Source organism: Colletotrichum graminicola (genome assembly GCF_000149035.1).
Source record: "Colletotrichum graminicola M1.001 genomic scaffold supercont1.55, whole genome shotgun sequence".
Taxonomy (NCBI): Eukaryota; Fungi; Ascomycota; class Sordariomycetes; order Glomerellales; family Glomerellaceae; genus Colletotrichum; species Colletotrichum graminicola.
In genome coordinates, this window is record NW_007361059.1 from 236,574 (window position 1) to 249,759 (window position 13,186).

General features: G+C 56.3%; 3 protein-coding genes across 3 annotated transcripts; 2 read left to right on the forward strand and 1 right to left on the reverse strand.

Moving 5' to 3' along the window:
- Positions 1-1,021: 1,021 nt before the first annotated feature.
- GLRG_10058 (uncharacterized protein) lies at positions 1,022-6,483 on the forward strand (the record flags this gene model as incomplete). Its single annotated transcript, XM_008100743.1, has 2 exons — positions 1,022-1,073; positions 1,163-6,483. 2 exons carry the CDS (start codon positions 1,022-1,024, stop codon positions 6,481-6,483), a joined length of 5,373 nt encoding a protein of 1,790 aa, XP_008098934.1.
- Positions 6,484-7,474: 991 nt separating this feature from the next.
- On the reverse strand, positions 7,475-9,388 carry GLRG_10059 (bZIP transcription factor; the record flags this gene model as incomplete). The annotated part of the gene is made up of 1 exon (XM_008100744.1): positions 7,475-9,388. The coding sequence occupies one exon, from the start codon at positions 9,386-9,388 to the stop codon at positions 7,475-7,477; it is 1,914 nt and encodes a 637-aa protein (XP_008098935.1).
- A 2,747-nt stretch (positions 9,389-12,135) lies between these two features.
- On the forward strand, positions 12,136-13,038 carry GLRG_10060 (uncharacterized protein; the record flags this gene model as incomplete). The annotated part of the gene is made up of 1 exon (XM_008100745.1): positions 12,136-13,038. The coding sequence occupies one exon, from the start codon at positions 12,136-12,138 to the stop codon at positions 13,036-13,038; it is 903 nt and encodes a 300-aa protein (XP_008098936.1).
- Positions 13,039-13,186: the final 148 nt, after the last annotated feature.

Sequence of the window (13,186 nt, forward strand, 5' to 3'; positions counted from 1 at the left end):
TAAGCCTTTACCCCACGCTACCCGCCTCGTCGTTATGAAGGTAGGTATCCGTAGGCACTTGGGAGAAAGTACGGACAGGTACGTAGGTATTCGCCAGCGGTTCGCAGCAACAGGGAAGGAAACATCAGCCCCCTCCCCAGCCGCTCCTGCTTGCCACGCATTCACCCCGTTCCCGTTGCTTGCAGCCCAGTCCTTTTCCTTCCTTAACCGCTGGTCTGCTCTTGCCCGGTCGGTCCTGGTTCCGGCCTCTTCGGGCCACCCACCCCCTGCTTTCCAGCTGTTGGGTTGGTCCAGCAAGTCGGATAGTGGAGCCATTCCTTTGGGTCTCGTCTCGTCTCTCCTGCCGGTAGGTTACTACACTACCACACTACCTACCTCACGTCTTGCTCCCTCACCTCAGTGTGGTGGTGCTGGCCGGTTCCACGCTGCTGCCCGTCACCAGGTTGCTCCAGGTACCCAACGCTACGTACCTTGCCTTACCTTGCTTGCCTCTTGCCAACTGCTAGCCCCCGTCCGTTGTCGTGTCGTGCCTGGGCCGGCCAGCCTGGCCTCGCCTTCCTTGCCTTGTTGCTTGCTGTGCCTTTGCCTTCCTTCCTCGCCTTGCGACCCTTGCCTTTCTTGTACCGTCCCTTCCTCCCGCATTACCTTAAACTCCAACCGCAACCGGGCTTCGACTTGCTGGTCCGCTTCCTGATTGTTTCCCTCCTTTTCAAAACTTCCTTCTTACCAACCTGAACATCGCCGACCGACGAAAACACACGCCCGATTTCATGAGGAACTGGCATTGCGACGACCTCTCCTTTCCATTCCGCCCGTCCCTACCCCCTCCCCCCCTTCCTCATTACTGAACCTGCCCCGCCACTCCAGCAGATATCGTATCCACCCTCCAGCCCGGCATTCACTGTGACCAGCGCACAACCGACGATATCAAGCGGTCGCGACAGCACAGCTTTTTGCTTGCACGAGGGCTGCTGCTGTAGCTGCCCGGTCGCCTTGCATCCTCCACACTTATGGTCGCACTATGATTTCCATGCAGCGCTCCCTTTCCTCGCCAGTTCGCATAGTGTCTGTCCGTACGTCGCACGCAGCTATACTACCCACGACCTTCGTCTCTCCTACCTTGTTCTTCACCTACTGACGGCCGCTGCTTGTTGCATTACAGCTGCCCCCAAAGATGACGCGAACCAGCCTCCATCACCGACGCCTCCTCCCGAGACTTACAATCCTTCCTTCCGTTCCCGTCGCCAGAGATCTCCGAGTCCCACCCGGAGCGCAGAGGCTGCACCCGTCCGCCGTAGCGAGGACATGCCGAGGAGACCCGCCTCCAGGTCGCACCAGAAGCCCGTGATTGCCCAAGCGTCTACACCCACTGCCACCTCGCCGGCCAAGCCCGCAATGGAGCCTTCGTCTGAAGCGGCGTCCGTGTCAGCCGCCGACAAGACATCCTCGCCCGCGCTCCCTCAGTCCCTTCTCCCGGACCCGTCCTTGTACGAGAACCCTCATTTGGCCCCCGAGCCTGACACAACAACCCTGGAGGAGCTTGCCCATTTGGTTAGACTATCCAAGTATCAGGAGCGCAAGCGCGCAAACACGAGGATACGCCTGCAGAGGAACCTCATTTCCACGGCCTTGTCTGCCCGCTTGAACCGCTGCGGTGAGATTGCCCGGAAAAACTTGGTTGATTGTTTCCGGTCCGATGACAAGAAGACCTTTGCTTCTCTCTTCAACGCCATTCACGATGTGCGCAAGAGCTGCGACGAGCTACGACGCTATGCTCTTTTGGAACCCGAGATGGATTCTCTCCAGTCCCCTGCTCTGGCGTCTTCGGAAAGCCTCGACACACCCCCAAAGTCAACTTCAGGTGCTAGCTTACTGGGATCCATGACCCCTTTTCTTTCCGAGTTGCCAGCCTCCGTCAGAGAAATCTTCCTGAACTTCCTGACCCAGATCAGGACCAACCCAGACTACCTAGCCACGCGGTTGTGCTCTCTAACCCCCACAGAACTGAATGCATTTACCACACCCCACCAGGGGCTGGAGCCTGTAGAATCTGTTTTGCCCTACCACGGTCGCCCTACTGCCCGCGCTCACGCCGGCCCAAGCAGCCGGGGACCTGCACATTCACCCAATCCTATCGAGCGTTTGCTGTCCTTCCAGCGGCATGATCCCTTGTCAACTTTGGTCCATACCTGCTTCGCCAACTCCGCCGGCCCCGATAGCGCCGAAGACAGACGTCGAACTGAGATATGGGGAACGGCGCTAGCGAGACTAATTACCGAGTCCAAGGCCAGCAGCGAGCCCATGCTGATCTCCGTACTTAACGTCTGGACCGCCATGCGAGATTGGTCCGGGAAGTCCAACATGGAATGGTATCTAATGAAGATCCTCGAGGATGGCGCCTTTCTTTTGGACAAGGCCGAGGACCAACACGGGACAAGGTTCAATCTCGCCGATTGGACAGCCAAGGACAGTATCGCTGCTGAGGAATTTTATGACCGAGCCGTCAACGAGCTCTTCGAAATCATCGATGATGAGGATGCGACCGGTATTCCCGAAGGTCTCATTGAGCTGGGTAACGCCATACTAAAGAAGCTGGATAACAAGCTCGTAGAGGGCACGCGAAACTGGTTTGTGTACAAGTGGCTTTTCTCCGTCTTCCTGCTCGGCGTCGTCATCCATCCAGAGAGCCACGGTCTCATGGGCGATTACCACATCACCGAGTATGGCCGCCAAAAGATTCTCAAACAAGTCGCCATGAGGGCGCAGCAGCTGGTCGTAGAGATTACTTGGAACAAAAAGGGGACCGTCTCGACTCCGCCCAAGATCCAGGGTCACGTGGACAGCATTCTGAGCCGATTCAAACGGTCCAGATCACAAAGACCTCCAGCCAAACTGCTGCCCGCCCGCTCCATTACCTCTCTCCGGGAGACTGTTGAGGTTCACCCATATTTGGTCGTGAGCCCGGCTGACCTAGTCACACTGGTCAATGCATTGTTCCCCGAGCGCCGGCCCATGTCGGCCCAGTCCGGTGGGTTAAGATCAGGAGCTCCTTCGATTTCCGGGTTTTCGGCGATTTCCCAACCAATCTCCGTGGGAGCATCTCGCAGTAACTTCGATACAGCATCAATTCTCAGCACGAGTGCATCGTCCGTCCTCAGCGACGCTACAACGTCGCGCGAGACGACTTTGGAGGAGCAGAGGACCGGCTCACCTCAGCGGTACTCGCCCCCTGTTCTGGATCCACTCAGTCAAAGACGGCTTACCAACTACGAAGACGACGGTTATCGTCTACGTTTCGCTCTCCGTGAGCTGGGCGCTCAAGTCGGAATGGATGTCGTTCAGGGTTCATGCCACCCTTGTGCTGAACGATGGGCTGTCTTGTTCATCTCAGCGGATGGAAACAGTTTGTCAAGCCAGATGACCTATGACCCAGACGAAGAGGTCGAAGATGAGGAGAACTCCTCAACCAGCGATACTGACGATGACGAGATTGACGAGAAGCCCGAGTTGGACAAGGACTACCATCAGCTGAGAGATTCTATCCTGAAGCTCGTCCAGGACTTCGAAATACCAGCAAGTATTGAGCCCGAAGGCGCACGTGCACAGTTCAGCAACAGGGCCACTGGCATCAAGAAGTATCGATCAAAAAACAAGATCATCACGGCTGAAAAGTCCACCCCTAGCAGGAACCCTTATCGCATACGCAACGCCGAAGCGCAGGCGACTCCTGCATGGGGGAGTTTGCAAGAGGACGACAGCGCGTCCACCAAGGAGACGGAAAAGCGTGAGGAAGCAGATGCAGAGCCACCCTCTGTGCTTATCGCTATGCTTACCGCAGCCTCCGCTCAATCTCGAGCGCAAGCCGATTTCGTGTCGGCGCATCTTTATTGGAAAACGTTGCAACAACTCAACGCCCTTACCTCTGAGTCCTTGCGACGGAACGGCTTTGCAATTCTTTTGAACATTTTCTCCCGAGGACCACGAGATTCGATCCGCCGCTGCGCGTCCGCCATTGAGGAATACGATGCATGGCTCGTCTGGCTCAAGCAAAGCCAGGAGCGACACGAAGGACTCATCGACGCCATGATGAAGCGTCTGCGCGCTCTCCGTGACAAGATGTGGTACGTGACAGACGTTCGCAATTCCGCGCCGTACGAGCAAAGCCGCAATATTTGTGCTGCCCTCAAAACTATGGGTATGCCACGACGATACAACTCATATCAGCGCAATCGCGCCCATCTTTCACGAGGGCCCGCGTCAAGTTATCTGTATCGCACAGAGACACAGATCATGGACCTCCTAGCCGCTTCCGAAGAGCAGGGCGGGCCCAATAAGCTGAGCGACGATCAGGCAGATAAGACCTCGCGCTGGCTTCAACAGGCAGGGGTCGAAAACTTTTGCTGCGGAGAGGAACGCATACACAGGTTCTGCTGTGAAGTGGACACCTGCATATCAAAGCTAGTCGGCGAGTCGATCATGGACGGCCCTGTCTTGTGGTCGAGTGAGTTGTATCAACGGGACAGGCGGAACCTGGAGGCGAGCAGAAACGGTCCTCGCGACAGAGACCATCCATTTGACGACACTGCCAGCGTCATGAGTGACCCGGACCGGCGGTTCTTGTCTACTGGCCGGCCTAGCTCTGTTCGGGACTTGCGGGGCATGTCAGCTCACAACTCAAGTCAGCAGTCGTTCGACTCTGGCAGCTACCGTTTCTCAAGGGCAAGCACAGTCTTGTCCGACATTATAGATGGACAGGACTATTTTGGCGTCTCGTCGCCTGTTCACACCATCGACTCCAGTTCTACGTTTTGGTCGCCGTTTCAATCGGCGATCTCACCGAGCTCGACAACGTCCCGCGCCCAGTCCCCGACAACAAGCATGACGAACCTGTCTAGCGTGTTCCAAAACCCTCAACATCATTCAATGGGCTCTCAAGCAAGCCAGTCAACTGGCAGACCAGGTACCTCGGCATCCTCCAACGAGACAATCCACCAGCAACGCCTGTCAGAAGAGAAGGCCCGTTTCCTCAACGAGCTGCGCCAGACGTTGGTCAGCCTACTGCTGTCCGATCTAGGCACTCTTGTCTTCTCTCGCGGTTCGGAAACCGACGATTGGTTTTCTACTTTGGGTCAAGAGTGCATCGATAGGCGAGATGCCCTCGACAGACGCGCGCGGAGAGCGGGGAAGTCCGGTAAACTCTCGCTGAGACCGCGTGTCATTGAAAAGAAGAAGAGCTTTGGCAACTTGCGAGGTGCTGGCGAGACCGACAAGAACTCCGAAACCACAGAAACCGCAAGCGCTCCGGGAAATGACAGCCCAGCGACAAGCGACACTGTTTCCACCCGACCCAAACATACTCCCAAGGAGTCTACACCCGAGTTCCCTTTCAAGAAGGCTTTCCAACGCCTGCTCCGCATGTTCAGCGTCCATCCAAACCCTTATGCCAAACTCAATGCTCTGTATGAGCTACAGCAGCTCATCATCGCATCTCTGGCGAATGGTTCGCGAAGGTCAAGGCTGGGATGGAACCGGCAAGAATTCATGTCCGGCTCAGGCGATGATTCCGCGGGAAACAGTCGCCCTAATCCTCTCGAAGAGGCAATTGACAACGTCAGAGGCAGACGTTCACACACACTTCTGCAATCGCCCCTGACCTCGCCACCGATCATGGGACCGCACCAGATGCGGCAAAGTACTAACGAGAATCGGAACCTTGCTTCAGGAATCTCATCTACCACTGACGCTGTCACCAATGTTTTGCGGACACTTTTCCGAGACGCGTCTATCCGCCCAAAGACACTCTTCCGTGACTTACAATTCATTGCTGCTTTCGTCAACCCAGTCATTCTCGACAACACAGACAAGGGCACTGCATTCTGGGATACGGGCCTGGCTGCCTTGGGTCTCAAGCAAGAAGTGTGCCGTACTATGATTGAGGTAGCAGACGAGGTCCAGTGCGTGTATACGAGCACTCGCAAGACGACGAACGAAACGCCCGTTCAAGATGCGGAACGGCCAGAAACCGATTCTCCTCCTCCTGTGACAACAGCGTACAGCTTGGCACAGGCAGGCAAGATGTGGACCATCACGGCGAAGGAGGGTCTTCCGACAGCTCAACGAGAGCTGGCAATCTTTTACCTCTCCAACCCTGAGCTTGTGGAGCGTACCACCTTACCGCTCTCCAAGCCGAGAGAGGTCTTTAAACAAGCCGTCATGGACAAGTACGCCGGAGCGTCTGGACGGACCGGCCCTGGCACCAGGCTCTATGCTGGTGACAGAAACCGCACGACGGGCGCGTCCGGTCTCAGCGGATCTGTTGGTTCCCAACATCCCGGGCAGGATTCAGGCTCCAAAGACGGAGATGTTCGCAGCGACCCCGCTCTGATGTGCGTGGCAGTTCACTTTTTCCAGGCAGCAGAACAGGGCGGCGACGAGCTTGCCACTTCGTTCCTCCGCCAGAATGAGTTCAACGCCATGGGATAGATGGCAGGTGGCTGATTCCACCTATTCCGCCTACTTTATTCAATTCTTATTTCACTTTGCCCCGACCTTGTTTTCGCTCGGGTCTCGCTGCGATGGAGACAGGTAGAGTTTGTGGAACCATCTGCGGGTTCAGTGTTCTCTCATCCATCACCCGCATACACAGAACATATATATATCGGTACCCCTGGTTGGTCAGAAGGTCGCTGCGACTTGGCAATAGTGCAGCAGGCAGGGTTTGCTTCTTCCCCCCCTTTCCCAATATCTTCTTTTTCTTCTTCTTTTCTTTTGCTTTTTTTATAGAGGGCAGCGGTTATGTGGGCTTTTATGGAGGATATACCACTTTTTTATGCATCAGATCATGACTAGAATATGAAATACAGGCTTTGGGTCCATGAAGCTAGCTGCATTAACATTGGGTGTTGTGCTGTGACAGAATCTGTTCTTTGACGATGACGACTAGTGGTGCACAGGAGGCGAGGGGCGTGTGTAGGTTGGACAATACCCTTGTTGGTTTGGCCCACATACTTGTAATGGAACAAAAAGCACGCTTGCAACAATGGACATGGATAACTTCGAGGGCGGACAAGGCACTGTGGTTTTATTTACCTAGTTCAGAGGCGCAGCGAATCGACCAGTAACGTATATTTTCATGTGCAACACAAAATCTCACACGGGTGCTACCGGCCCCGGCCCGGCTTGGGCTAATTCCATGTGAATCAAGCGACATTCAGCCTCCTTCTCCCCGTAGTGCGCCCGGCCTAATTTTACCCTTTTGGTACAAGGGGATAGTAGTATTGAAAACAAACAACAATAGACAATGATCCTCCGTTCGAGACCTGTAACGCCGTTCTTTCCATTTTGTTAAACTCGTATGCACGTCAGTCCATCCGTCCCAGCTGTTGCTGCCTCGCTTCTGTTGAGAAATCATGGGCTTTTGATATACCGCCACCTTGTTCCCGGATCATGAAGCATATCTCGTTGGAAATGAGGTCTACTGCCCCCTGCCAAAGCGGATGTCAAAGTCCTTGAGCACGCTCATGATACTCGCCGCCTCGACCTCGATGGGCAGGCGGGACGATGATGGTAGTGTTTGGCCCGGGTTGGGTGCTGCGCGGAGCTTGGGCAGCCACGAGCCAATGTCATCGGCAGCTTTTTCAAAGTTGCGATGGCTAGACAACGTTTGGTAGGCCTCGGCACAGCTCAGGCTCAGACCGAGCTTGCCCTTGGTCGGAAGACGAGGCGGCGCTGACTCAGACTTGCAGCACCCGCCGCTTGCGCCCGCACCGCCGCAGCACCCGCCACCAGAGCTTCCGCCGTTGCGCTCGATGTTTGCGGAGAGGGCGCGGCAGAACAGGCCTGATTTGGGATCAGCGAGACACTGGGCGCAGGACCCGGGACCCTTGGGACCGCAGCCACGGGACACGGGGGCTACGGGCTGGGTCGTCTGAGGACGGGGCCGGAGCTTGACGGCACCGTTGGCGTCGATCTCCATGGGTATGGGTGGAGGGACAGCGTCGTTCTCTGACGGGGGAGGGGTTTGGGTCTGTTGTGAGTAGGCGGGGGGAGGACCGTAGTCGGTAGTAGCGGGGGGGCCGAGGGGTATGGCAGTGTCGGCGCAGAGGCAGTAGCTTCCGTCCTTGCAGAACCCGCAGGAATCCTTGAAGGCCATTGAGGGCAGCTGGGAGTGAGACTGAACGAGGGAAGAGGTTGTCGTCGGCTGCTGCTGCTGCTGCTGCTGCTGAGCAGGTGCCTTCTTGGAGAACATGGCCGTAAAGTCGATCTCCGTCTCCTCGTCTGGTGGGGTCGGCTCGGTACGGTGCCGCTTCTCCACAGAGACCACTGCCGAAGGCGAGGGCGCCCTCTTCAGGTCCGAGACGATGGCGCTCTTGATAGTCTCTTCAAGGCACGCGCATCTGCCTCCGAGAGTGCAGTTGCCGCAGCCTATGACAGTGTCGGCAAGAATGTCATTGGCGCAGGCGCAACTGTCGGGGCCGCATGAGCCACAGCCAAAGGGGGCGGGAGAGTCTGACATGTGGGTTGAGTCCTGGGGGGAGACGATCTGCGAGATGGAAAAGGGCTGGTTTGAGTGGCCGACCGAGGGGTTGGAGGGTTCATGATGGGTAAACTGAGAGTCTCGGCGGCGGGGGGATGGCAGGCGCCTCGGGGCTGTGGCCTGGTCACTCCAGCGCCTTTTCAGGCCCTCGAGCTCTGTCTCGGCCTTGACGCGATCCTTCCTCTCGCGGTCCAGCATGTTCTCAAGGACGAGACACCGGGACTTGAAGGACTGGAGGTCCATTTCCAGGCCGTGCACCCTGTCCTTGAGTTCCTGCTCGGCTTTTTCGTGGGTCTCGCGGATTTCGTCGAGCTGCTCCTCCAGCTCGCCGACCCTCGCAGCCCTACGCTCGCGGAAGGCGCGCTGAGCGGCACGATTCTGGGCCTTGCGCTTGGTGGGCGGGGTGTCGGTGGCGGGCTTACGGCCGGGCTTTGGCCTGGGAGGGATGACCCATTCCTTGGTGGTCATGGACATCTTGGGGGCCTCGGCAGTGGGCGGTGGGCTGATGACGGAAGCCATGGACATTTTGTTCAAGACCTGGGGCGGCCTGACGGATATGGGTTGCGCAGCGTTCGGTCGAATGGCAGGAAGCTGATGCGGGGCGTGGGAGGCATTTGTCGGACAGTTCGGGGTTGTCGTCGGTGCGCCGCCGGGGGTGCTCGCAGGGGGCGAAGCGGCGTAGACGGGGGTAGAAACGGCAGAGTTGGAGCGGGAGGTGGCTCTGTAAACGCTACGAGCGTCGGTGGCTGACGGCGAGGTGGCGAGGGAGAAGGTCGAGGGAGAGTTACGTTGGTGTGAGGAGGAGGAGGAGGAGGAGGAGATATCGGTGGAAACATCCAAGGCGGCCATCATGGAAGAGACGAGCAGTATCGGCAGCAGCAGCAGGGTGGTTCCACAGGCGGCGGGGTTCGGCCGCTCATTCGCCGGCGGGTAGTGGGATGCAGTGGTGACAGCTGGGATGCGCCAATGACAGGTGGCAAGAAGGCTTGCTGCAGATGTTTGCCGGCTGGTAAATCCGAGGAGGCGGTTCGGCCCAGGTGGACGCTCGGCTGGCTAGACCGAACGAGATGAGATGGCTTGAGAATATGTGAAAGGGGAATGAGATGAAGCGCCACCAAAGACAGCTTGTTCTTCTTCTTTGGGGGAACGTGCGTCTTTCCTCGCTTTCTATTTCGGCAATGCAAGTGATGTTGCCCAAGAAATCCGCAATGAAGATTTGTGGTAGAGCGATATGGGCTGATGCCGAGGTAATGTAAGACGATTGCAAAGCTAACAGGACAGGACGGATGTGCGTGTGGCCAAGTGCTAGCAATGTCGGAAGCAACCTTCAACGCAGTGGTTGTGCTATTGGTGCCTAAGTGATTCTCGAGATGCAATGAGTACAAGGATAAGGAAAAGAATAGCCAAAAGATCATGCCCTAAAAGGGTGTTGGCAAGAATTGTTGTTGATGGGGGAGAGATTGCTGTTTTGCTTCTCTTTCTTCTGGCAGTCGGGGCGACGGATGTGAGCTGGTAGAGTTCTCGGTTGATTTGTTGGTTCGGAGAGGAACCGAAAACAATGGCCAGGGCAGAGGAGGGGATTGGAGGGACACGACGGACTCGAGGGGAATGAGGGGGAGGGAAGATTCAAAAGCAATTGTGATCTGATTGATAAGATTATCTTGCTCGCAGGGTCTCCACTCACCTGGGTCGGTAGTCGCTGGTTTTTTTCTTTTTTCCTTTCTTTTTTCTTACTACCTAGGAGAACCCGGACCTTTGTCACTCACTCCGTCACTTACTGTGTACAATGTACTTGCCCACTCTCACAACGCTCCAGTCAGGTCCCCACTGGTTCCAAACCATCAGTGGTATATTCATATTGTACCCCGTACTGCGTAGGGTACGGATATGGATACACACACACACACACTCGTCATTGTTCTCATGGCTGGGCCACGGCACCCACAGCACTCAATGGGTGGGCAGAAAAACACACTGTCGAGCCCTGCGTGGGATCGTTCGATCAACCCCCATGTGTCTTTCCGGTTTCCTGCCCCCCAGTCCAAGCTGCGACTTCGGATCATGCTTTCGACCTGCTCAGTGACTGACTAGGTTGGTACTCACTCGGACCGGCTTTTCCCTTGCATCGGCCCTGTCGGCACCAGGGGATCCACTGCTATGCGCCTCAATCCCGCTTTAGCGGCTTGTCCTTGGTGGCGGCCGATGTCGCAACTGGCCTGGCGGGTACATATGAGCATGGCCATACCATCAGCAAATAAGGTTGATTACTTGTCTGATGACCTATTTCGTATGCCGAGATGTCTGTTGCAGGCATCAACAGAGTCATGTAGACACTCCCGAGGGTCGAGGACACCACCGGCGAGGGACCTTCTACAACAAACGTTTATGGCACTTCCTATCTTTGGCAATAAGTATCCACGAGTATGGAACCGGACTGGGTTGGAGGACCAACTACGGTAGATAAAAAACGGTACCTAATCCGTGCATGATTGTGTAAATGAATGATGTACGGATACTCCATACACTAGAGAGCAAAGTGAGCATGGCCTGGTAACCACAGGCCCTGTGCCCCAATTGATCTCTGACCGCCAGTCGGCCAATCGTCTCGGGTTAGTTCATCGGGAGATCAGGAGGTACTTGATAAGATGTCACAACCCACCATACTCTATCCGTATTACCGTGCATGGCATCGCACACACACACACACACACACACACACACACACACACACACACACACACACACATACACACCATTTTTACAACCAATCGTTGGGTTTGGTCCCCGGCGGCTACTTTTATACCGGTACTATAGTATGTCCTGTAGGTAGGACTCATGGGGCACTGTAATAAGCTTTTTTCGTGCTCGCTGAATCTCTCAACCCTAAGCCACTTTACGCGCAATCAGATCGGCCCTTTCATCCCACATTTGCTGATCCAAGTGGAGGCCCGCAGGCGGGAGTGGGAGGAAGGGGAAATGACCTACATGGTACAAAATACAGTAGTTTATATCACTATTCGTACACTGCGTGGTGACTTAAAGTGCAACCCTCCATGTACCCTGTGTACATTATCTGGTCGACGGTAGTTATCGGCATAGCTCAGGCTACTCGTGTGGCTCCGTACAGGGTTCAAAATTGGCCAATCCAAAGCCGACTCAACTCCCCTCTACGCCAAAGCGCAGCAACGTGTCCGCTGAACGAACGGCTGCTGTGGGAACGTGGTGGATCGCCCACTGTACTGATACCATCCGATGTCTAATTCCCACAGTGAGCCCCCCGCGAAACCCAATCCGACCTCACCAAATAGCTGCATACCTATCCTGTCCTATCCTCCTATCCTATCCTACCCTCCAATAAAGTCTTTGCTGCCTGCGGAAGGGGAACCACCAACGTGCCATTCGAGCCGCACCTCACGAAACCAAGTCCCATCCAATTAATCACTGGCTCCGGTTCTCAAGCCTTGGCAGCTGAGCTGAGCTGGGTTGACATTTTGCTCCGAGCTCCAAAGCCTTACGTCGACTCAACCACCGAGGCCACGTCCGACCACCACGGCGAGAACCACCAGACACACACACTCTCACCCCCATACACAATCAAGATGGCCAATCTCGGTATCCAATCGCCGACCCGGCAGACGGCCGCCTTTCACCTCCCCTCTTCTTCGTCCTCTTCAGCCGCTAGCGATGACGACGAAGACGTCCCGCTCCCCTTCCCGGCCGCCCTTCCTCGATCCGACTTCCTCGCCCCGAACTTCCACCCGGCAAGCTACCTGTCCGCACTGCCGCATCGTCATCAAACCCTTGACGACCTGAAGGCCGAGCTGCGCGACCGCAGCGCCGCCATCAGTGCCGAGCTTCTCGAGCTCGTCAACGGCAACTACACCGCCTTCTTGTCCCTCGGCAACGAGCTCCGCGGCGGTGACGAGAGGGTCGAGAATGTCCGTGTCGCGATGCTGGGTTTCCGGAGGGCTGTCGAGGAGATCAAGGGGAGGGTGCGGACGAGGGGGGAGGAGGTCCAGGGCCTCAGTGGTGAACTGAGGGAGGTACGCCGGGGCATCGAGGTCGGGAGGAAGATGCTGGAGTTAGACGAGCGGGTGGCCGCGCTGGAGGAGCGTCTCGCGCTGACGAGTCTCCCCGGGAAGGCCCCACAAGACGAAGAGGAAGACGACTGGGACACGGATAGGGGCGACGAGGAGGACGAGGAGGAAGGCGACGCAAGAAGCCTGGTGGGTAGCAGCCCGGCGAAGCTGGCGGGCTTCGCGCAGGAGTTCTGCATCATCGAGGCCCTCGCAGACGCCATCGGGCGTGAAGCCCAGTTCGTCGTCAAGACGGAGGCACGCATGACGCGGTGCCGAAACACCATCCTCCTCGATCTGGGAACGGCAATGAGGGAGGCGAGAAAGGCGGGGAATAGTGGACAGGCCAGGGTAGTCAAGTACCTGGGCCTCTACGGGCTGCTGGACGCCCAAGCAGAAGCTATCAGGGCTCTCAAGAGCAGTTGATCGAGCTATGGCGGACAGATGGGAAGGAAACCCACCCGGCAAAGAAACAAAGTAGCGATGCATATGATACCCAATTTTCCAACATGTTTTAAAGCGCTATGCCACTTTCTGATACACGTGTATATAATACATTTTGATCCCAACCCCC